The 25,785-nt window shown below is 39.8% G+C and overlaps 1 protein-coding gene across 13 annotated transcripts in view; it reads right to left on the bottom strand.

Annotated features, from left to right (window-relative positions):
- The window catches only part of DLG2 (discs large MAGUK scaffold protein 2), a 1,579,821-nt gene that overhangs the window by 365,701 nt on the left and 1,188,335 nt on the right, over window positions 1–25,785 (bottom strand). For 10 of the 13 annotated variants that reach the window (XM_050940648.1, XM_050940523.1, XM_050940577.1 and 7 more), the window contains one exon: window positions 12,372–12,527. The exons of the other annotated variants lie outside the window; for them this stretch is intronic. In XM_050940648.1, coding sequence (XP_050796605.1) covers window positions 12,372–12,527 — 156 coding nt within the window. The remainder of the gene's footprint in view (window positions 1–12,371; window positions 12,528–25,785) is intronic. 13 annotated transcript variants of the gene reach the window in all.

Raw genomic sequence — 25,785 nt, 5'->3', positions numbered from 1 at the left:
GTCTCTGAAAAGAAATTAGGAAGGGGGTTTATGGGTAGGAGTTGCCAGAAACTTGATGAGATAGCCTCCGTGAATAACCTCCTGTACCCTTTTGTTGCTAGTTAGGACCCTTCAGTTGCAGGCAAGTTGAGTAAGGCAGCCTCCAAAAAGAAACTCTTTGACTGAAGGTTAGACTGAGATATGGCAGTGGATGTTGCAGGGGCCGTGTTCCTAGACCTATAAATCCTCTGTCTTTCACGTGATAGTTCCTGTTTATGTTGATAATAAAAGGACTGAGGAGGTGGTCTCACCCGTACCTCTGTTTGTGATGTTTTGTCTTGGAGGTGGGGGGAAAGATATCCAGAGAGCAAAGAGTTGTCTTCAAACTTTTGAGGGAATGTAGAGATTTTTCTGTCTTGTTATGGAGCAGACTGATCACATCAAAGGCCCAATCCTGGATAGTACTTTGCACCTTGCTAGGGAAACCTGAGGATTGTAACAACAGTCTTGTCTCATAACAATGGCTGTAGACATTCCCCTGGACTCCTGGGTCTGTAGCATCCACCATGGCCTGAAAGGAAGTTCTGGCCACCAATCTGCCCTTGTCAATGAAGGCCTGGAAGTGGCTCTATCCTTTTCTGGGAGTTCACCCTTAAAATCTAAAATCTTGATATAACTGGTAAAATCATATTTAGCCATATTTCGTTAAACTGTATTAAACCCCTGTGTGGACACTCTCATTCAGAATTAAATGGGCTTTAATTCAGTTGAGTTTAAGGCCCTTCCTTTCTGGTTTCTTGCTTAGATATGCGATGGCTGTTGCAGAGGTCTGCTAATACCTACTGATTTAGCGGCTTTTGGCAATAAGCGTGATAATCGATATTCCAGTTATCAGTAGTGGTCCAGGTTTTTTGCTGATTCGCCAAGATCTCCCTATACAATCTGAATGCCTAGATTTTCAAATGCTCCCAAAATATGAACTTAAAGTTATATTATCTTTTAAAACAAAAAAAGGCAGTTCTTCCCAACATCTAAGTTCAGGATTCTGTGATTGTCTTAGCTGACAATATCCTTCCTCACTTCATTAAGGCCCATTTAATTCTGAATGAGAATGTCCACACGGGGGTTTAATACAGTTTAACTAATCTACTTTGAATTCAGATTGTTCAGTATGGTGCGAAAAGCAGCCAATAGGAGAGGGACTGTGAGGAGCAGCCAATAGGGGTTTGGCAGGCCCATATAAAAAGGGCTGTAGGGCAGAGCACCTTCAGTTGCTCCAGGGTGATCAGGGAGGGAGGGGAGCCAGTACCTGGGCAGGATCAGGGAAGTGAGAGCAAGCTTCTGGCAGGTTGCAAGACTGCAGGCTGAGGCCCTATGATAAGGGAGGAGATGCGGGGAAGTGGCCCAGGGAAGTATTTGGAGAAGTCGGAGGGGCCGCAGCAAGTGGCAGCCATCTATAGAGTCCCTGGGCTGGGACCTGGAGTAGTGGGTGGGCCTGGGTCCCCATTCCCCCCCTGCTCCAGCTACTGAGGAAGTGGCCATACAATTGGCTGCAGCTCCACTGAAGGAAGTGGCTGGACAGCAGATGGCAATTCCCCAGGAAGGGGGAGCACAGAATGCAGTACTGCCAGAGGACTGTGTCATGAAGAGGACACTGGTCCTGGGAGTGACGTGGGTCCTGGAGCAGAAGCGGTGGCAGCGAGACACCACCAGAAGAAGGTGTACTGGCTCGCAGAGTTAATCCCTGGGACAGCCAGTAGGAGGTGCTGCAGCGGTGAGTTGAACCCTACCACAGTGCCCCTGGATAGACAAGCCCTTAGGCTGCTAAATCACTTAGGCTTTCCAATGCTGAGTGGAGCAACACCTAAATACATTTAAAAATCTGTACCTAAGTGACACATGAACTATGTAGCTAATTCAGAACTGAACGTAGGTAACCAGAATCCCAGCTCCACGCTTTAATAAAAAGATCATCCTTATTCTCCTGACGTATACTCTGTTATTGAGATGGAATCTTAAATAGGTTTTCGAAATGTATTTGAAAAAGTTCAGTTCACCTTCAGGTTCCACCGTGGGCTACGTCATTAAAAGTTAAACCTAGGGTAAGAAACAAGAGGCTCTGCATTTCTAGGTAATTACTGTATACCTTAGGCAGGCAAATACTTAGTAACTCCTACCACCTGAGAAGTGCAATAATTGCTTTAAAATGGACAGAGCTGCCATTTCTCACACCACTCATGCTGATGAGAAAAAGCAGAGAAAAATAAACCGAAAATAAAACGTTTTTAATTAGCGCTAAAGTATGGGCTGGTGAGAGCTGTAGAAAATTTAAAAATTTACACAAAAGTGAGTTAGGCACCGAAGAGCCTATGTCTCATTGTAAATTAATGGGACTTAGGCTCCCAAGTCACTTAGGTGCCTTTGAAATTTTTACCCGAGGTCTTTTATGGCAGGTATTTTTTCACTGTACCATCCCAACAGAGTTTTTTGTATGAACCAAGCGCCATTCTACATGACAGCTGAGAAAACAGAGCTTAATATCCAATAGCAAGTTTAACATGTGTCACTGATTTCCTTCCCCCAGGATCTAGAACCCCCTTTTTGATATGGTCCATCATGTCTCCACTCTCTCTTCAGGACACACTTCTCCTGTCAAGTGTACAGCTGAAAATAAGGCCCTTCTTCAATTTCATGAACAGCTAAAAAAATATTCTCAGAGCCTCCATGATGTGTGCATTGTTGCAATGAAAAAACGATGAGGAGTCCTTGTGACAGCTACAGACTAACAAATTTATTTGGGCATAAGCTTCCAATGAGAACAACTACCTGATCTCATACTTGTTACCCTGAGAAAGGAGATTTTGCTGTCTATAGTCCCTAAGTGATTTAGAAGCCTAAATGCCACTGAAAGCTAGTGGTGCTTAGTCTCTAAATCACTTAGGCATTTTTGCAAATGTTACCCCATGCATTTCATTTGTCTGTTAAATGCTACAAACTAAAGCAATATAAAAAGGAAATGGATTAAAAAAAACCAACAACCCAACAGTCCTCTTCCCACACAGAATTAAGAGTCCAAGGCAAGCCTATGTGAGATATATTTGTTCAAATTCTGTTTCGTGTTTCACAAATGTCATAAACTTAAGCACACTTTAATGTAGGAAAAGGAGAACTAGTTTGCATAAAATAATAATAATAATAATACAAAGTAGAAAAAACACACAAATAATTTTTGATACTAGAAAAAAAATTAGATGACAATTATTTTCCCCAATTTCCATAATCAGAAGTATAAAAATATAACAAAAAGCCAGCTCTTATGAGACTTGTAACCCGGTTCAAAGGTTTTGGGCTGTTCAGATAAATATCTAAACTTCCAAGAGCTTATCTAAACTGAATCTTTTATGATTTGCTGGTTATTACTTATAATACACAGAAATCTCTGAAAACACATAGTCCTAAAAAGTAAATATTCCGCCAAGGGGGAAAATGCTTTATCAGGGTAGGAAATGGGACCAATACTGATAAATAAATACTGAAATGGTAATATACAAGACTACAGGCCTTTGGTTACACTTGTTCACAAAGACAGTTGTATGTCCTTTTAAAAACTCAGAAATAGCAGAAGAATCTGTTCCTACCACTTCTAGTCTTTGGCAGAAGGCAATTAATCAATTTATGTTTTTATTATGATTAATTACTATTCATTGTCACAGCACTGTAAAGGTGCCTACAGAAGAGGGTGTTGTAGTAGTAGATAGATTGACAAACTGGTGGACTGGAAAAGCAAGAAAATCTGAGGAAATGCAGAGTAGGGGAGAGAACCTGGAATCAGCAGGGAGATGGACGGGATAATCTCGTAGGTCTTTTCCACCTCTCACTTCTATGATTCTATGGTTTCAACTGCAGTTTGATTAGGACAGAAGAGCGAATGACTGCGCTTTTGCAAAATAGTGCTGTGTAATCACTAATCACAAGCAGCAAAGACCTAATTTAAATTTTCCATCTCCTGCAACACAGTCCCCTCCTAACAGCACACTGGGGTGCTGGTTGAATACTGACTCAGAGGAAAGAGTGTCACCTACTGATTCACTAACACTACTTTCTATAGCATCTATGTATTTTGGGGACATCATCCATCCAAGGCCAGGCCTTGTTCAGCTTGTGAAAATCAGCAGAATCACTGCAGGAAGTAATAGAGCTGTAGTGTATTAGTATATACCTGAACAGTAAAGACTACTACTTAGCAGCAGTATAATTCTGAGGCCTGATTCAGCCATGCATTACACCAGTTTTATGTAGATATAGTTGCACTGAAACCAATGACAGTACAGTGGCGTAAACTAGACAAATCCTCCAGGACTGAGTCAGGCTCATTATTAATTATTATTTATTATTATTATTCTACAACATTGCAAATTACATACGCTCAGTTAGACGGCTACTCTGCTTTTAACGTGTGTTCCTGTAACTCCAGTTCATAGTAATGATCACAAGACATCATCATCATCATAACTTCACTCGCTGTTCACTCATTTTTGTGTAGTGCAGAAAAATCATACATATGTGCACCTACTCTCCTAACTCTGTATGCGGGAAAATGAATGAGAGAGTCTAATTAACTTGCTCAAAGTCAAACAAGTCTGTGACATAGTCAGGCTCCTGATCTCCAGTCTGCTGCTTTAACCACTAGGCTTTGCTCCTGCTCTTTGAAGGCAGTTTCTACTGTGGTCAGACAAATGCTCATAAGAAAAGCATGGGAATGTACAGCCCTGGAAAGTATTTATTCTCAGACTAGGTACACCACAAGTAGCCCCAGTGCAATCTTCTTTACCCTGTCCACAGTAATATGCCTCGGTTCTGATCTCTTTCCAGGGGTGAAAGAGGAGCTCATTTTCCAAAACTGTTCAATCCTTAGTCTCTCTGCTGAGACATTGACAAAGCTTATCAATTATAGTTATGGTGATAATTTTATGACGTGGAAATATGTCCACCAGGAGCTAGACTGAGACCAATACATTAGTTTCTCACATTGGCCATCAAACAGCTGTCCAATTGTGACTTTCATTAACTGGCACCAACCCTGGACTAGATTTGAATCAGTGAATGGCTCCTCTGTCATTATTGTAACAATGCTGGGAGCCATACAGCTCCTTAGCAAGTGATTTGTCATATTGTGTGTGTGTGGCCACTACAGAAAATATGGTTCTGAACCTTCCTGAAGTTGGGAGGTGTTTGGATCTGGTTCAGATCCATCTCTGAGACAAAGCAGAAAATCTTCTAGTCAATCCCTAAATTGGTTTTAGGGAATTATTACAAGGTGAACCTTCCACAGATCAGAAGGAGATGAAATATGTAAGAAAGCAGTAATGTTTCAAAGAAAGATGCTAGAAGCTGACCATTATGTGTGTTATATAATCTGTAACCATAACAACAGGCTTATTTCAAAACAAGAGTAATTCACAGATGCTTTCCTAATGAGAACTAATGAACATTCATTTTCCTTTAAGCATACAGCTACAATAGCAAGCTTTGAATAAAACATATTAAGCCTTGTAAAAGCAGCAAAGAATCCTGTGGCATCTTATAGACTAACAGACGTTTTGGAGCATGAGCTTTCGTGGGTGAATACCCACTTCCTCAGATGCATACCCACTTCCTCACATGCATCTGAGGAAGTGGGTATTCACCCACGAAAGCTCATGCTCCAAAACGTCTGTTAGTCTATAATGTGCCACAGGATTCTTTGCTGCTTTTACAGATCCAGACTAACATGGCTACCCCTCTGATATTAAGCCTTGTTAATTTTCCTCTCCATTTTATGAGCTAAGGATATAGCATCTGATTTTCATAGGTGCTGAACATAAGTGATTATGCACATGCTAAGCACCTCTGAAAATCAAGCCATTAATTCCAACAAAATGGCTGTGATTCAACACCAGCATGAAAGAAGGAGCTAAGGTGAAATCATTTCTTAGCTCTTAAAATTGTTATCATCCTATTTTAAATATATTAGTTAACTCTCAGAACATCATTGTGAGAGAGAATTATTTTACTGAGGGATATAGGCGGGCAAAAAGAGTTTAAGTGACTTGTTCAAAGAAACATAAGTCAGTAGCAGAGCTGGGAACAAAACCCAGGAGTCCTACCTCACAATCTTTCTTCTCGACCAGAAGGACAAAGGGATGCTCTAATACTGTATACTTAATCACTCAAAACATTTGAAATGTGGAGGTTCCAAGTTTCCTTTGCAGTGATCCCTCTCAGTTCTGAAAAGGTGTCTCTTCCTAACAGTTTCAGTTAATCAACTCGAAATCATAAGATCTTTGACAACAAAAAGAAAAATGATAAGTGTATCTATTGAAATGTGTATGATGAATATGCTTATTATATAAGCAAATGATTCATTTATACAAAATAGTTTGGAAGCAGAAGGCTAGGAAGCAGTGCCATTTCTTATTGATTAACTACTGGTTATAGCATAATTGGAATATTTAATTAAAGAACAAGTCAACACTTGTCTTAAATTAAAGTTAAAAACAAATGAAAGGAAAAGAAAATTCTATTCCACAAAAGATTTTATATTTTGCATAAATATTAATAAACGTTAACTCAAAGAATAAAGGAATGCAGGAATAAACGATCCTGAGTAACATTGTCAAAAGCCCCTACATGATTTAGGATTCTAAGTTTTTCAGAAGTACCTACAGACTAGATTTACAAAGGTATTTAGGCATCTAAAGATCCAGATAGATACCTCATGGGATTTTCATAAACACCAAAGCAGACTTCAATGGGATGTAACTTCCCAACCTTAGGCATTTTGGTAAAACCCACCCTATATCAAGCAGCATCTTTAGGAACCTAAATATCTTTGTAAATCTGAAAGTCAATGAGACTTCTGCTCTTAAGTGACTATGGGACAGATTTTTAAAAGGCATTTAGACACCTATAGGTGCAGAAGTCATATAGTGTGATTTTCAAAATCCCACTAGGCATCTATAAACATTTTTAGGTTCCATATACCTTTAAAAATCTGCCCCAAAATCAAATTTGAAAATGAGACTTAGGAGACTAAGTCACTTAGGCACTTTTGAAAATTTCACCCCTGGCCTTTAACAAAGTATTTTATTGTGAGCTATTTTAAACAAGTCATTTTTCTTAGTCATCTGACATGAGGACTGATTATTTAACGTGAATAGTGTAAAATTTCACTGATTCAAACCTGAAGAGTACTTATTTCCCTGTTAAACAAAAGTAAAGAGGGATTGATGCACTTTAATCTTTCACACTATTGCCACTTAACATTTTTTAAATAATACTGTGGGCCAAGTTAGGTGGTAAAAATAAACCACAATATTGCAGGCTCCAGTTACATTATCCAAGACGGAGGCTAGTCCAGAAATTTATCCCATGATATAAAGGTGATGAAAACGTCAAACCTTCCTCCTTTGTGAAGTGTTTCTGTCTTATAAATTTAAATTAATTAGACCTTGAGGTATCAAATCCAAACAGAATTATTCCCAAATTTGTTATCCTTATTTACAAGCTAGGTATAAAAAAGAATGAGTATGATTTAAACAAGAAAATGCTTAAATCAGTTTTAAATTCAAGAAAGGTAAAGTTGTGCTTTGATAGGTCCTTTCTGCAGGTTGTCAGTCATTTCAAATTGCTTGGGATGTGGTTAGATGTGTTCTTTGAGATTTAATTATCATATTAAACAACTGGTAATGAGAAAAGGGGACGGATGCTGCTTTACCATGTGGACTTCAATAAGATGAAAAGAGTTCTTTTGGAATGCACACTAAACACAAAGGAAGTGTAGTTATATGCATCATTTTAACAATGCACTTGTCTTCAGCAGCTTACTGGAAGAAAAAAGTAGCACAAATAATTTAAAAGGGGGAAGAGGATAAAAGCCACAGGACTACTAGTGCTTAGCATTCTAAACCTCCAGGGCCTGGTCCTGTGAAGGGCTGAACTCCTATAACTGTAACGGGCTTCAGTAACAGTTGTGGGCACTCAGCCCTTGTCGGATGAAGGTCAGTGGATGAATCACTAAGATTCCTTGAAGACGGTTCTATATTCTTCTGCCTGAGATCCGTTTTCATACAGTTTACTGGATGTGGGTCTTTAGAGTAAATCTTCCCAGTACGAAACCAAATATTGCCAACCCCAAACAGACAGACATTGCGAAGAAGGCCCACAAAATCAGAACGCTGGATTTAAAAATCACGAGAATTTAAAAAATAACATCAGTGGAGCTATACTAATGAACACCAGCTGAGGACTGGGCACAATAAGAGTTACTTGTATCCTAAAACGAGAGAAGATGGTTCAAAGACTTCAAACTCTTAAAACTTCTCAAAAGCTGGGACACATCATAATTCAGGAAAAGGCTATATGATTGAGTGTAAGATAAGTGATAGGGTACTGACCTACGAGCTCTCCTCACCCATTACGTAGATGAACCTTGACAAAATAATCAGCTGAGGCCCAAGCCAACACCATGTCACTTTTTATCTACAGTGGCAATGAGAAGGGTTTTTCTGTCTCAAAAGCAGTTGTCAAATGAGGAGAAATCATGCATGATGGCATCATGTTCCCTCCTGTGGATGTGGATGAGGTAACTGTAACATTAAATTTTCTGCAGTCCAGCAGAAGATTCTCCTTAGTGAAGGTGCTTAGATACTAGGGTGATTGATGATATAGAGAAATGTGTGTGTGAGTGAGTAAGAGAAGGTCATTCTTTGATCACAGAGTGTCTGCCCTTCTGTGATGGTTTGTGGAGAGGGCTCAGGTAATGGAGATGGCTATTGCACAGCAAAGGAGCTTGAATCTTTTCAGAAATAAAAGTAATTTTGGGTCAGATTTTCAGAACCCCACATTTGGATCAGATTTTCAAGACAGCTCCCATTTAGGCACCTAAGTAAGGGCTAGATTTTCAAAAGCTCACACTGGCACATTTAGGGCCAGATGTTTAAAAGCATTCATCTCTGTAAGCACTTTTTAAAATCTGGCCAATTGTTCCAGTGCCTAAATGAGAGCCAAATTATTTTGAGAATTTGTGTGGCTGCTAAGCACTTTTGAAAATCTGGACCTTGGTTCATATTTTTGATGCTACACTTCAAAGTGAAAGTGCTATGAGACATTATAAGGGGCTACAGCCCTGGCAGGGACTGTCATTCTTTCCCTGGCCAAGGTGTGAATACTCCAGATTATTTTTTCCTCCAAGTAACTATTCAGAAAGAGTTCTATGTGAAAAATCACAGGCTTTACTTACCCAAACTGCCAGGTTTTGTGTCTGAACAAAGTTAAAAGAGGGGAGGAAAGCTACAAATTACATTAATCAGCTCTCAGTATCTCAGCATGCAGGATAGGATAGTGCAAAGTGCTCAGCCTGGTAATCATTAGTGTTCTCGTTGGAGTTTGTTCAAACACTCGCTGAAATAGCTAATCTGGTTAAATATGGTGGGCCTAGTTCTAATCCCCACTCACATATCAGCAGAGAAGAGAAAGAATACCTTATTCTTAGAAAGGGATCTGATTATACATCAACAATACCAAACCCAAGTGTTCAAATTCTGACCTTAAATCATCAAATGCCTGTGGATCAGCTATTCAAATAAACAAACAATAAACAAAAGACTGTACAGGCTAGACTCTCAGCTGGCTTAAATTGACATAGTTCCATTGACTGCCCTGGAGCTCTGCTGATTCACAGCAGCTGATGATGTGGCCCACAGTGTATGAGGCTTTACTTCCAGGAGCTACTTATCAGATTCACTCAGCCTGACGGAGAAATAAAGAACATGTCCCTTGGTAGCCTTATCCTATAGATATTGCCTTTTCTTTTCAGGCCCTTTCATTAGCAGCTGCCTACAGTCATCCGGGGTCCAGTGGGATCCAGCAGTTCATTCTCAAACTACTCAGATCTGAGGGAGAGACTCTCCTGGGTTATAGCTATCCTCAAGTCCGTCCTCCTTTTCCACTTTCTAGTTCTTTATTAGGGACACAAGGACATGGGCGTATAAGGACCACAACAGTCGTCCTTCTATCTTCTGCTGCCCATAAGGGATTACTGTGAATCCGGCGCTGTAGTGATAAGTGCAGCTTAGAAATGTAGAGGTATCACACTTGCTTCCCTTCCATACGCTTTTACCCTATTTTGTTACATTCATTTTATCACTTTATTGCTTATTCTATTTTAACTTCTTTCTTAACAGAACTATGATGTATTTCACATCTGTTTCCCTAATCCTTAGTGTTTCTTTCCTGTTACTGTTTCAGATATTAATCCACCTGTTTACTTTCCACTTTAACACATCTGCTGTTCTTCTCCCTTTGTCCTGTCTTTGTCTTTTCCTTCACAGCTTGTTTCTAAAGCATGGCCTTTGGTCAAAATTGCATTGGCTATTTCCAGCACAGGTTATTAAAGATAATTTTTGTTCCATATAAATCACTCTGACAGTTTGGATTACCTTACTGGAACATGAGCACCATAATACCTTAATAGCATGAGCAACAGACTATGACTCAAGACTCTAGGGCTTTATTCCCAACTCTTTGTTTTAGTATTTATTTTTGTATGGTCATAATGCCTAAGAGTCCCAGTAATGGACCAGGACCCCATCATGCTAGGCACATGTACAAACACAGAACAAAGAGATGGTCCCTGCCCCCAAACGGTTTGCAATCTAAGTAACTCTGGTATTTGTATTGCAGTAGCACCTAGAGGTGCTACACAAACTCACAGGAAATGAAAGTTTGAAGAGCTCGTCGTATAAACATGACGCAACATGGTGAAAAATGGGGAGAACTGGGGAGAGAGGATTAGAATGATGAAGAACAAATAAGACTGGCACATAGCCTGTCTATTGCACAACTTGCAGTTTCCCGATAGTTCACTGTGTGTGTGCGTCTGCCCTTTTTATTTTAAATGGATAAAAACAGCTATTGTCAGCTGATGCCCAACCAAACCATGTTTGCTTGGCTGATTTCTTATAGCAACAGTCGGAGTTGAAGAGATTTGAAGGAAGGAAGGATATATTTGAAGGTAATATGGATCCTGGGAATACCTAAGATTCCAGAGTTCATTCTGGATCTGTAACTGTAGCATACTACTACATATAGTCACTGCACGCACACTTTCTAAATTAATAGTTTATTATAAAGTAGCAAAATTTTCTTTAAATTGGTTTTATGGAGAACATCCCTACTCATTGACTAACCAGATTAACACTTAAATTCAGAAAAAAAACAAACACTTTCACATGGTTTGATTTACAAGAGACTTTGTTTAAAAAGACACTGTGCTGAAAGCATTGTGTTCATCTTTAGAAACCATAAAGAACACATAGTTAATCTCCTTGCTACAATGATCGACCTTTGTTACCGGTGGATTTAAGGTTAATAACTTTTAGACCAGGTACTAGACATGTTCTGTTATTTTACATTTGCAACACGGATTTCTAAAAATCTCTTTGACCCAATGATCACGGCCTACATAAGGACTTGCGATTTTGAGTGTCTCGATATTTGACTGCCCAATCTGTGACACCTTAAAGAGGCCTTGATTTTCAGCGGATGGATATTCAAGCACTTTCTGAGGATCAAGCTCCTTTAAGATGTCTCAGTTTGGGCACCCAAAAAAATAAGGCATCTAGAAATCAGTAGTCACTTTTGAAAATTTAAGCCTAAATCTCTTTTCCCCCCCAAGCCACTGTTTTGTTTGCCCATAGTAACTAAGTTATACTTGGATACAGTTTTGAAGAGTACTTATAAAGGAGGAATTTGGCCTGAATAAGTTTTCCCTGCTTAAATATCTATCATAAATTCCAGGCAACATTAAACACAATTTATATTCATTATGTTCATTTTCATCATTTTGAGTTTGGCAAACTCTCCTGTCAGAACATAGCCATCGGATGGAATACAATATTTCAGATGCTGAGTCAGCCTGTATTTGTTTTAGAGGGGCAATTAGTCTTTGTTACCTCTGAAATCAAAATACACACAAGCAGAGCGGAAATAAATGTATGTCATCAACCCTAACTCTTACAACTTACGGTGAAGTCTTGGTCACTTTTCAGCTCTGAAGTAAAAAAACCGCTAGGTTAGGCTATAGCATGTGATCCATAACATGTGAAACACTTAAAGCATCATTCCTAGGGATACAAACATTGCCTGTATTCCCCTTCAGCTCTTGACTACCAACATTATATTGAGGTAGCATACATCTCCAACAGTACAATGCTGCAGAGGTGGAAGCCAGGTTAAAGACAAGTGCAAGCCTTAGAAGAGGGAGCTTTTACAGAGAGGTGGAGATTACTCAACAATTTTAGTGATGCTCATGCAATCCAGTAAAGGAAGTGAGGTAGAAACACATGCAGTACCTTGTGATCTCAGAGTCAGGGAGCAGGCCTATGTGGTAGTGGGGATAGGGAGCTGTAAGAAGGAAGCTTTTGTCACACTCGACAGGGGAATAGTGCCTAGGAGAAGGTGGTTTATCACACAGTTTGTTCACAGTGCTGTAAACAGGTTCAGAAGGCCTGGTGATACAGAGACAAGAGTAAAAAATTAGATGTGTAGTAATGTGCAAGAAGATACAGATTACGCAACAATCAGAATATAAAAGCATGCAACGAAAACCTGTCAAATTTTCAGGAGAACTTTTGGTCATACAATGCGCTGCTAAGTCAGAAATTAGAACTTGATTAAACAGTGTTGTTGCATACAAGACTGTTGTATACTAGGATGAAGGTATATACTTGTGCCATAAAATTTTCTCATTGTCTGTGGCTCTGACTGAAAGGGCCACGTCCTACCTTCTCAAGCTCACTGATGTATTTTCCCAATGGATCTGTTCTTTATACATATCAAAAAATAACACACACACACACAACTTTCTGTCACCCATCAGTAAAGTGTTGCATCCATACCCACTATGGTAGAAGAAAATGTGTGGGCCCAAGTGTATTATTCAGCAAAATATACTTATCTTCTTTTGCTTAAATTTACAGATGAAGCACAATTTGTGGATGAAAACACCACACCCATGGACTTCAGAAGGTGAGAGCTTCCAGATGGAACTATGGACAAGATGTGTCAACACAGGTCACCTTTGACACATACAGACACCCACATCATAATGTGCTGTTAATTAATTTATACAGTTATTGTGAAGAGCTATGTGTACTGTATTCAGACTCAACAACAGTGTGACTTGAACTGTCAAAACCACTGATATTCTAAATCAGTGACAACATCCTTTGAAGGTAGTATGTCATCAAGAGCCTGATTCTGCAACTATGAAGTCTCAGAACAGTGATGAATTTTACTATGTACATGGTCCAACCATGTAGGCACAGAGTATGAAAGTTGCCCAGACGGGCAGCTTCCCTAATGGAAGCATTCACACTTGGGGGAGGGCAATACTTTCATTGCTCCTATGGGAAATCTGCCAGCCAAGGTTCCACTGGAGCTTGCCAGCAAAGGACTCTCAGAAAATGCACTGATTCAGTGCATCCATACATGTCTTGGCTCGTCTCCCTGCTCCATTTTGTGGGCTCCACTACTCAGCTATTGGCCTGCTGACAGAATGGTGACTGGAGGAGGCTTGTGTTCTAAACCCAGACTTTGAGAATAGAACAAACTGCTCAATGCTTTTAACCCAGGTTCTGCCAGCAGACCCACTGTATGAAACATTAATATCTAACCTATACAGAGTAAAGTATGGGAGCCCTAAAATTGAAACTTCTTAAAGAACCTCTTGAAGGCATCAACAGACCCTGCAGACTCAAAAACTTGCTGATGAAGTTTTCAGTTCTTCTTGTAACACTATGAAGCACTTACAGCATGATTCTTTTGTCATTATTTTGCAAAAGGTACATGACAGCGGTGTATACTCTGTTATAAAATCCCATTTGCTAAGCTGTCTACACAGTAGTTATATCACACGCAAGAGCCTGACAATTTACACAGAACCGAATTCCATTTTCCCCTTTGTTTTCAAGGATTTGCTATTTTCTTATTACAAATATTTGGCTTACTCAATATGAAAAATTATTTTCTGATCAAATCCACAAATTGAATACTCTTATGCCAAGTTTAGTCCAATGAAAAATTTACAATGGCAATTTAAAATTGAAGGAATAAAATACTTAAATAGCAAATTTGGCAGTTATGAAAATGATCAAACATTTATTCTATCCCAGTGTTTCTCAAACTTTTGTACTGGTGACCCCTTTCACACAGGAAACCTATAAGAGTGACCCCCTTCATAAATTAAAAACATTTTTTTTGTATTTAACACTATTATAAATGCTGGAGGCAAAGCGCGGTTTGGGGGTGGACGCTGACAGCTCGCGACCCCCCATATAATAATCTTGTGACGATCCTCAGTTTGAGAACCCCTGTTCTATCCCTTTAGAAATGTTCTTAAGAAAATAAAGGGTTTTTATGCTCTATATGTTTCACAAAAAGTTTTGTGGATGGTATTTTAATTCACCTACTAACTTAATTACTATCTGAAATAGTAATAAGAGATACCACATCTGATATTATGGTGTCATTTTAGATCATACAGCCTTTCATTCCTTCAAAATTGCTTTTTTTGCAGGGCAAAGTATTCTAAAAAAGCACAAATATCCAATTCATACAATGTGTAATATTGATTTTTATGGGATTTTGCTTCTAGAAGAGAAAGGTGAAAACAAACCAGAGTTCCCTGTGACTTAAAATACCAACATAGCCGTGATCAAGCTGGTGACTGAATAAAACAACTGAGAACTTGCAAATTTTCATCTTCACTTCAAGTAATAGATGAAGTAGGAGTGCTACTGTTTCTGGACACCTGACTGGAATATATATGTATAGTATTAATGATTTTTATTTCCAGAAATAACTTTATGCTTGATCTTCCAGCCAGAGATAAGTTTAAATGTAACATGCAAAAGAAACAAACATACACAAGTCTTGTGAATACATTGTAAATACTCTAATTACACTGAAATCATAAAAGTAGGTGACCGTCACTTCTTTCTTTGGGTCAAACATCATGCTATTCAGAGAAGAAGGAGAGGTGTGGTGAATGCTGTGTTACTCAATAGTAACAAACCATTACACTAAAGCACAGTAAAGATAAACATTCAGTGAAAGTCCATCTACCTAGACATTTAAATTACTCTCATCACCAGATATCTGAATGCACAGTCACTCTCATACAGTCCTATAGAAATGAGTCACATCTTGTAAACCAAGCAATTTAAAATACCAGTATTCTCCACTCTGACAAATTCTCCTAAGTCCCACTGGAGTGGCAGCATAGCAGAAAACTGGAATTTGCTTTAATGCAGCTTTTCAAATAAATGTAACACTGTTAAAAGTGCTCAGTTCACAGCATTGGAATATTAAGTCCTTTATTTTATTTACAGGTTTAACACCAGACAGTGACACTGTGAGTAGGCTCACAATAGTCCACCAATAATCCTGACTTGTAGACAGCAGAAAGGGAATCCCGTTTCCTTACCCCTTCAATTCTTGTCCACCCTACTGAGAGCATAAATCAAGACATCGGTTAATTCGTTGTGATGTCCTCTCTTATCTGACCTGAAACTATCATAACTACAATCAGATGGAAACCCCTTGAGGTTACCAGGAGCCTGGGTTGAAGTGGCTGTTGAGATCAAGCTCAAGATGCATGACAACATTAGCTTTGAAAGGACTAGTGCAAGAACTTAGAAGAAAAGTATGGGTAATACTAAGGGGTCAGGGTTCTGAATGTGCCAGTCTAAACTTCTATTTACTCCAACATTTCCCAAGTTAATAAAAATTAAGAGTTAAAAACAGAATATTAAACTTAGGATAAATTAGGGGTCTATAATGCAAACTACGTATATTAAAATATGTCACTGTGCAGATAAATAAACAGATGAAGATATTCTAATGCAGGGGTACTCAACAGGTGGATTGCAGGCCAAATCTGGACCACCAGGTGCCTTTGAACAGTCCCCAAAATCTTTGTATTATGATCATTACTGTTATTTTTTTTATTATTTTCTCTGGAGTCTGGACCTTGACTGTACCTTGACCAAGAAATATGGATCTTGACAAAAAATAACTGATTACCCCTATCCTGATGTCTTCTTCATCTAGGCCGGTAGCTCTCAAACTTTGCATATTATGAACCATTTCCTGTGACAGACATCCTCTTATCTTATCTCCTGATCCAACATCTTTCCTGTGACACTTATAATATATGGCTACATGAAGAAAAAAGTAATATTAGGAGAATTAAGGAGACTACTTATGTCATAAACAGATAGCTAAGGGTTAATGTCTCTTACACCTGGAAAGAAGTACCTGAAACACCTGACCAGAGGACCAATCAGGAAACCAGACTTTTTCAGATCTGGGGGGAGGGAAGTTTGTGTGTGAGTCTTTTGTTCTTTGGGTCTTCTGCCTGTACTCTCTCGGCTATGAGAAGTGATTTTTTCTGTCTCCTGTCTTTCTAATCTTCTGTTTCCCAGTTGTAAGTACAAAAGATCAGATAGTGATTTATATGTTTTTTGTATTTACATGTCTATAGTTGCTGGAGTGCTTTGAATTGTATTCTTTTTGAATAAGGCTGTTTATTCAATATTCTTTTAAGCAAATGACCCTGTATTTGTCACCTTAATACAGAGAGACCATTTTTATGTATTTTTCTTTCTTTTTATATAAAGCTTTCTTTTTAAGACTTGTTGGAGTTTTTCTTTAGTGGGGAACTCCAGGGAATTGAGTCTGTACTCACCAGGGAATTGGTGGGAGGAAGAAGTCAGGGGGAAATCTGTGTGTGTTAGATTTACTAGCCTGACTTTGCATTCCCTCTGGGTGAGGGGGGAAGAGAGATTAGCTCTCGGTAATTCTGTTTTCCAGGACTGGGAATGGGGAGGGCGGAGTCCCTCTGGTTAGATTCACGGAGCTTGCTTCTGTGTCTCTCTCCAGGAACACCTGGAGGGGGGAAGGGAAAAGGTTTATTTCCCTTTGTTGTGAGACTCAAGGGATTTGGGTCTTGGGGTCCCCAGGGAAGGTTTGGGGGGACCAGAGTGCCCCAAAACACTCTAATTTTTTGGGTGGTGGCAGCTTTACCAGGTCCAAGCTGGTAACTAAGCTTGGAGGTTTTCATGCTAACCCCCATATTTTGGACGCTAAGGTCCAAATCTGGGACTAGTATAATATATGGCTACATGAAGAAATAAGTAATATTAGGAGAATTAAGGAGACTACTTACACCTACACTGAACGGTCCTCCTAACACAGTTAAGCATTTGTTAGTATCTCTCGCCCCTTTCACTGGACAAGAGAATAATGGAGTACTGTTTCACAAGGGTTAGTCAGCCGCTGTTAATTTAATGTCATAGATTGCTCTTCTCCAATCCTATGACAGGGAGACAGGCTGTCATGTGTTGTAGGATGCAGGTAAGGGGACATAGAATAAGATGGCTTTTTAGAAATAGTTTGCAATGTGCCACTCTGTAAAATAAAGTTAGGGAGAATTTAATTGTTCCCCGAGAATGAAAAAAAAAATAGAGAAGCAGATTGAAAACAAAGCCTTATGAAGCATTTTCATAAAATGAGTTTAAGCATGTGCCATGATTTATTCAGAAGCATTAGCAAAACATACAAGATGAATGTACACTCGATCGTGATTAACATAAATACAGCACAATTTTTATACTACTGAATAAATAAACTACATGAGGAAAGCAAAAACCAAACATTATGGCATGCATTTTCCTCTCAGTGTGGACAGAACTGCCATTTTTGATAAGGAGAGGTTACTCACCCTGTGTATTAATTGGGGTTCTTTGAGGTGTGTTTCCCTGTGGGTGCTCCATTTCAGGTGCTCCTGCATCCTGCACCTTTGATCAAAGTGTTTTGGTAGTGGTGCCTGTAGGGCCTGCACATGCACTCCACATATCCTTGTGCCCTGCACCAACACTATATGGGTCTGTGTGGGTGAAGTGCCTTCAGTTCCATCTTCATCACAAAGTTACACAAGGCAGACTCTGAAGCAGAGTAGGAGGGTGAATAGCGGAGCACCCAGAGGGAGACACATCTTGAAGAACTCCAGTTACTGCACAAGGTGAGTAACCGCTCCTTCTTCTTTGAAATATGTCCCAGTGGGTGCTTCACTTCAGGTGACTCCCGAGTAGTACCAGCTAAGGGAGCGGGAGGTTCAGAATAGTGTCCAAAACAGAAGAGAGAACTGCATTGCCTACAGAAGCATCTGATCTAGCCGCAGGCTCCAATGCATAATGATTGGAAAACTTATGAACAGAGGACCAAGTTGCTACTCTCAAGAGGTCTGCAGTTGGTACATCTTTCAGTAAGGCGATAGAAGTAGATACTGCTTTTTGAGAATGTGCTATCACCCTGGAAGGGAGTTGAGCATGAGTTTGGTTGTAACAGATCCTAATACATCTGGAGATCCACTTTGATAACCTCTGTTTTGAAACACCTGAACACTTGTTTCGGTCTACAAAAGATTCCAATAACCTAGGAGATCTTCTAAATGGTTTGGGCCTCTCTAGATAAAGGGCTAATGTCTTCCTGACAATTAGGGTATGGAATATGGCTTCTTAGTAGGTGGCTGTGGTTTTGAGGGGAAAAATGGAAGATAAATGATTTGATTAATATGAAATTCTGAGGATAACTTAGGTAAATATCTTGCATGGACCCACAGTGATACTTTCTCTCTGGTGAATACTGTAAATGAGGAGCATCTGCCATTAAATTCCCCAATTCTCCAACCCTTTGGGCAGAAGTGATAGCTCCAAGGAAGGCTGACTTCATAGATAAATCTAATAAAGAAAACATAATTAGTAGCTCAAAAGCAATTAAGGACTAAGTTGAGGTCCCAGCCAGGAATGAGAGCTCTGATTTTTGGGCAGAGATTTAACAAACATCTTAGAAATCTTGTTGTAGTTGAGTAAGCAAACAGTGAAAAATCTATTCTGGCTGTGTGAAAAGCTGTTACTGCTGCTAAGTGTATCCTAATGCAATTAACAGAAAGACCCAATGTTTTCAGTTCCAACAGGTAATCCAATATTCTGGGAAGAAGAGAGTGAGTCAGTGAAATCTGACGACTGTTGCACCAAAGATAATCGCTTTTCTATTTCTGGAGGTAAGTATTTCTTGTGGAGTCTTTTCTACCATCTAATACTATGTGTTGTACCTCTCCTGAATAGGACACCTCTACTTCCGAGAACCATCAAGAAACCATGCTTGAAGCCTCAGAATCTAAAGGTTGGGGTGAAGTGTTTGACTGGCATCCTGAATCATTAGGCGAGGAATGAACAGAAACTGCCATGGAGGTTGAAAAGAGTCTGATTATATAGGGATACCAAACCTGTCTTGGCCATGTTGATGCAATTAATAAGACCCTTTCCCGATCTTGTTTGATCTTGTTGAGAACCTTTAACATTAACGACATCTTACAGTTTGGAGAGATGTACCTGTCAAGTCCGCAAAGAGCTTGCAATCTTCAGAGAAGAAGTCTTCAAAAGTACTCCGGACCTTTCTTGGGAAGCCCAACAGCTGCAGCCAAGAAGTTCTTCTCATGACTACTGTAGTAGATATGGATGCCATATCTGCAACATCCAAGGAGGTCTGGAGCAACGTGCAATTGCTTTAAATTCATCACAGTGTTCCTCTCGTAAGTGATCAATAAACAAATTTAATTTGTTATAATTCAAATAGTGGTATTTGGCCATGAGCGTGATTTGCTATTCTGAACCAAAGTGTGGTTGAAGAATAAGGTTGGAGACCAAAAACATCTACTCTCTTGTGGTCCTTATTGTCCAGGATTGATTTCGAGCTATTTTGTCTCTTTCGTTCATTAACGGCCTCCACTACTAGGAAATTCAGAGCTGGGTGAGAAAACAAACTCTGATTCTCTGGCAGGGTTACAATATTTTTTATTCACTCTCTTGCAGATAGGCAGTGGGGTAGCTAGTGTTTGACAAACAGTCTCAATGGGCTCCATAAGAGCTTCATTGACTGAAATGGAAATCCTCAGAGATGTTAAAGTGTGCAAATATCTAGGTTATGGTGGGATTCCTGAATCTATTCTACGGCAGTTGAATATGTCTACAATTCGCAGTTGTTGAAACTGCCTGAAGTCATCCGCCATAGAAGGACGCAGAGGCATCATGGCTTCATCAAGCAATGACTTGAGAATATTAGTAAGATGAATCATCTTTTTATCTGCCTTTGCTTCTTGTTCCTGGAAGGTCTCTTCCTTGGGCAAAGGTGTTGGTATAGAAGGTTGAAGAGAACAGACCCTTTTCTGCACCCTCCTGTGATGAGATAACTTCATTGTAAACTGTTGATGATAGAATGCCCATGGGTCTCAACCAGGCCACTGGGAGGATGGGGGACAAATGGCATAGGTGGAGGCATCCATCTGTGTTCCTGACACATGAGAGTAATTTGGCCCTCCTGCATTATGTTGGTGAAGGGGGGAAAGTGATGTGTCCTAGAATAGATGGGGGAACCCTGCACCAATATCTGAGTCTAAAGAATCCTCTTCCACATACTCCAAGGTGGGAGGATAGCTGTTCATCTTGCAAAGTAGATGAGGATGAGTGTGGTACGTTAGATGATAGAAGGTTTGATAACCAACAGAATCTTGATGCTGACAAACCTCCTACTCATTAGCAGAGAAAACGCCTGCTCTGAAGATACTAGCAGGTGTTTAGGGTACCTAAATTCTTGTGGTAGTGAAGATATCAAAGATGGGATCGAGTAAAAATTTGTGGTGACAGCTTCAGTACCAATGCAGTTGGTACTGAACATTTGGCATATAAGAGAGTAGACTCTGATTCTGAGACTCTGAGCAGTCTTTGGTACCACTGACTACTGGTACTGAGTTCTGCTCAAGGACCAGCTTAGAAATTTTTTCATAAGTGTCTTTGCTACTCTGGGTATGAGTACCTGAATGTAGCACCAACTCTGTCTTAGACAACTGACTCCTTTTCATCTCTGCAGTACCGGCCTCTCTCAAATCCTGCATGGAACCGCCCTGGAGACCTGAGGTGTCCAGTAATCTTCTGTGGTAGTTGCTTGAGATTTTCTTGGAGATTTACTCTTAACCGCCTCCTGCTTAGAGACAGATGTCAAGGCTACCACTATAGAGGGCTTTGGTACCTTAGATGTAGTAGGTGCCACAGTATTGCCTACTTCTCTAGTGGTCTCCAGTGATTGAGATCTTGATGTGGACAGGGCAGTAGTGACACTGGCAGGGCTATGTACAGGGGCATCTTCAGCCTCTGGCTCTGAAGCTAGTTATAAAACTTGCTCCACCATCAGGAGTTTGAATATGATTTTCCTATTTTTTTGGGATCTACTCTTGAAGGAAGTGCAGATCTTGCACTTAGCGGGACATGCATATTTCCTAAACAACGAAGGCACTGGAAATGTCAGTCACTGATGGAAAATCACCTCACAATAGGAGAGGCACCTTCTGAATCCCACAGAGCTCAGCATTCCTAAGTCATATAACAAAAAATGACCCCTCAAAGGGGAAAAGCTCAAAATTGCTATTTAACTATATCTAGTAATAAAATGTTTGGGTTTCAGAGTTGGTTTCTTTTTAGTTAAAGCCAAAGAAAAACAGGAAACAAGTGTACCAACAACTATACACACTACAATGTAACTAACTATGTGCTAGCTGACTAATTACAGAATACTATAGCAAACAGGCACACAGTAGATTCCATCTCTGGCCAAAGGCAGTTGAGAAGGAACTGAGGGCAGTTCACCCACACAGTCCCATATAGCCTCAGCACAGAGCAGGAGGATGCGTGGGGTGCATGTGTGGCCCAAACAGACAATGGTACCAAACATCTCTGATCAATGGGGCAGGTGCACATGAAGTGGAGCATCTATAGGGACGCTACTCTAAGAAGAATTTCTATTTACACATGTACGACAAATAGAGTAGATTCACTTACAAGCTCAAATGTGCCTTCATATATATGGAAAATTCAGCTTCTGGGCATTCACAAGTGCACAGAAGCCAGCTTTACAAAACAGATGATATACACCATGTGTGCCAGACATCAATAGACCACATACATTTTTTAGTCAAACAAGTTACTGGGGTCAATATACGGGTAACTGCGAGAAATGGAATGGCCTGTGTTACACAGGAGATCATACTAGATCATTCTGGCTTTCCACTAAGTATCTTTAAACTCCAATTGTTCAGTCATGCTTTTCTTTAAAACAATCCAGTTCTTACCAACAATTTCAAAGAGTAAAAAAATTTTCTAGGTACCTGTTCATAAATATTTCTGTAAAATATATAATATTTAAATATAAGATTTTCCTTCAGTCCTGAAAACTTCTTTAATAATACAGCATTTATGCTTATATGAAAAATACCATTTACATTAAAATTATGGAACATGTTACTGTAATTGAAATAGCTATGCACAATTGTTATTGGTAATTTAGCACAATGGCAGACATAATTAAACTAACTCGCTTTCTTGAAATATTCAGACCAACATTAAATCTTGATGTTATATAACACTATTTAAGAATTAAAAAATAGCTACTTTGGTATTGTTACTATTTTTACAGAATTTAATGTTGTGATTATAAGAGCCCTTTAAACAGAAGATGATAAATGTTTCGAGTGTGGTAGCTCAGAAAACTATTTGGAGGAAGTTTAAGTAGTGCAACAAGAACACCTCACACATACTCACCTCTCCCCTACCCCCCATAAGATCTTCTGAAGGATATCAAGATGCAAATGTCTCATAACAAGAGCAAATGCATTGGACTATCATAGCAACTATGGCAGGACACTATTTACAGCATCTCAATCCCTTTGTGAATGTTTTATGTATCCCTTTGAGCTGCCATGGTCCCCATACCAATCCATTTGTTACTCCACTGCCTCCACACTCTGAGCAACAGCCATTATTAGGAATTATAGCATCAGAAGGAAAATATAACCCTTGATACAGCTCTGCTCTGGAAAATGACTATGCAAAATTGGCATCTTCTTGTTCAACATATTGGCTCCTTTTGAGTTTTCAAAGTAGTGTCTGTTTACTTTAGTGATAAATGTTCTTTATATTTTTACTTTTACTCCACTCAGCAGATTTGAGAAGACAACTAAGTTGACAAGGGGTTATAATGGTAAGATTCTTCATTCTTGTGCATGATCAACAGAATTGTTTATCAAACTGAACCAACTACACCTGCAAAATTTCATCCAAAACAATCTTCCTGCACAGGTGTCACTGAAGGCATAATTTGGAATGAGAACCTATACTATGTGTGAGATAAAAAGAACTCATTTTAGCTCTTTAAAGTATGTTGAGTTTGCAGGCTCGCAGACAGGCAATACCACATTCAGTCTGCCAGAAAATAAACATGCCACCCTACAATGCTATTTCCAGACATTTTTCTGAATACTTTGATTATGACGGAGTCTCCTGTCCATGCTGTCATACAAAGATTCAGCAAACACTATAGGTGAACACATATACGCAAGAATGGCAAACACTGATACATATGGGACAGAAAAGATTACCCATGAGCATCGCAGGCTGTTGTATACTTGCTTCTGAAATGTTCACATATTTCACATGAGGTGTTAATGCCTTGTGTCAAAGTGGTTATTGATGACATGACAAATCTGCCATCATCGTACTCTGTCCCGGGCTGTTGCTTCCGAGTTGCAGGGGTCAACTGGATATGCTTTCACATTTGACTTCCGTGTGTCTTTATATCATTTGTACTGGCCACAATGAAAAAAAGAGCTTTACTTTAGCTGACCATAAAATATGGCCTTGGGTATTCTCAAGTGGGCCATGCTAATGAGACGCTCAGATCAATGCAATTAAGCTTTTATGAGCGTGCTTTGAATGCCAGACATCTGACAATGACTCAGAATGCTGATATTGGGAATCCTGTCCCACCAACTGACACTCCAAACAGACCAGAGACAGCACATATGGACCTGATCAATATGGTGGCAATCTGTTGTCCATGTCTCACAACCATACAGAAGCATTGTAAGCATGACCCCCCTCAATAGATATTTAGGTCAGTGCTTATTTTGATGCCCCTTGTCATAAACAGATAGTAGGAGTTAATAGAACAGAAGTACTTTATATCTCTTTTGCCTGTAAAGGGTTAACAAGTTCTGTAAGCCTGGCTGTCACCTGACCAGAGGACCAATCAGGGGACAGGATACTTTCAAATCTTGAGGGAGGGAAGTCTTTGTGTGTGCTGTTAGTTTTTGGTTGTTGTTCACTCTGGGGGCTCAGAGGGACCAGACATGCAACCAGGTTTCTCTCCAATCTCTCCGATACAGGCTCTTATAAGTTCAGAATAGTGAGTACTAGGTGATAAGGCGAGCTAAGCTTATGTTTGTTTTCTTTATTTGCAAATGTGTATTTGGCTGGGAGGAGTTCAAATTTATATTTTGCTGAAAGGATTTTAATTTGTACTTGAATACTTAGGCTGGGAGGGTATTTCCAGTGTCTATAGCTGAAAGACCCTATAACATATTCCATCTTAAATTTACAAAGATAATTTTTACCTTTGTTCTTTCTTTAATTAGAATCTTGTTTAAGAATCTGATTGTTTTTTTATTCTGGTGTGAGACCCCAGGGGACGGGATCTGGAGCCACCAGGGAATTGGTGGGGAGAAAGGAGGGAAGGGGGAGAGAGAGGCTAATTTCTCTCTGTGTTAGGATTACTGTCTCTCTGAGGGAGAATCTGGGAGGGGAAGAGAGAAGGAGGGGGAAAGGTGCATTTTCTTCTCTGTTTTAAGATTCAAGGAGTTTGAATCACAGTGATCTTCCAGGGTAACCCAGGGAGGGGAAGCCTGGGAGAGGCAACAGTGAGGAAAAGGGTTTACTTTCCTTGTGTTAAGATCCAGAGGGTCTGGGTCTTGGGGGTCCCCGGGCAAGGCTTTGGGGGGCCACAGTGTACCAGGCACTGTAATTCCTGGTTGGTGGCAGCACTACAGGTTCTAAGCTGGTAACTGAGCTTAGAGGAATTCATGCTGGTACCCCATCTTTTGGACGCTAAGGTTCAGAGTGGGGAATTATACCATGACACTCCTATTCTTCCAAAGTGGTGTGACACCATTCCAGATGCAGAGCTGGTCTTAGCTATGCAATGGGTAATCTCATCCTCAATTGTGGCACTCTGTGACAGTTCACTCCTGAGGCAGCAAAACTTCAAGGACTTGAGAGGTACACTTTTGATCTCAACAGGGAAGACATGCATATCCCCTAGCACAGGTTTTCTTTAGGTTGACTGTAAAACCAAAATGATTGCATGAGCAAAGTGGTCAGTTATAAATTGATCATCAGTTGAGTGAGCAGCCAGTGCACAATCATCAGCAAACGAAATCTCCTTCATGTGAACACTGAAGTGTTGCAGATTGAACAAAATCCCATCAGTGTGGAACTGGATAAATACTCCTCTGTCAATGTCATGAAATGCATCCCTAAGCATAGTCCAAAAAAAGGATGCAAAAGAGCATGTGAACCAGTCTGCAACCTTGTTTGGTGCCACAGGTCACCAGAAAGGACTCCGATATCTCACCATTTTCTACCACACTGACCCTCATCCCATCATGGAAGGACCAAATGACCGAAATAAACTTTGCTGAGCATCCAAGTGTGAACAAATGTTTCCAAAGACCCTCATGACTTAGAGTCAAAAGCTTAAGCAAAGTTGATGAAGACTGCCATTTTGTTGCTGGCACTTTTCCTGAAGCTGAGGGGTTGT

This window comes from Gopherus flavomarginatus, chromosome 1 (genome assembly GCF_025201925.1).
Source record: "Gopherus flavomarginatus isolate rGopFla2 chromosome 1, rGopFla2.mat.asm, whole genome shotgun sequence".
NCBI classification, from domain to species: domain Eukaryota; kingdom Metazoa; phylum Chordata; order Testudines; family Testudinidae; genus Gopherus; species Gopherus flavomarginatus.
Note: the sequence above shows the minus strand (reverse complement) of the source record. Positions and strands in the feature narration are given on the sequence as shown.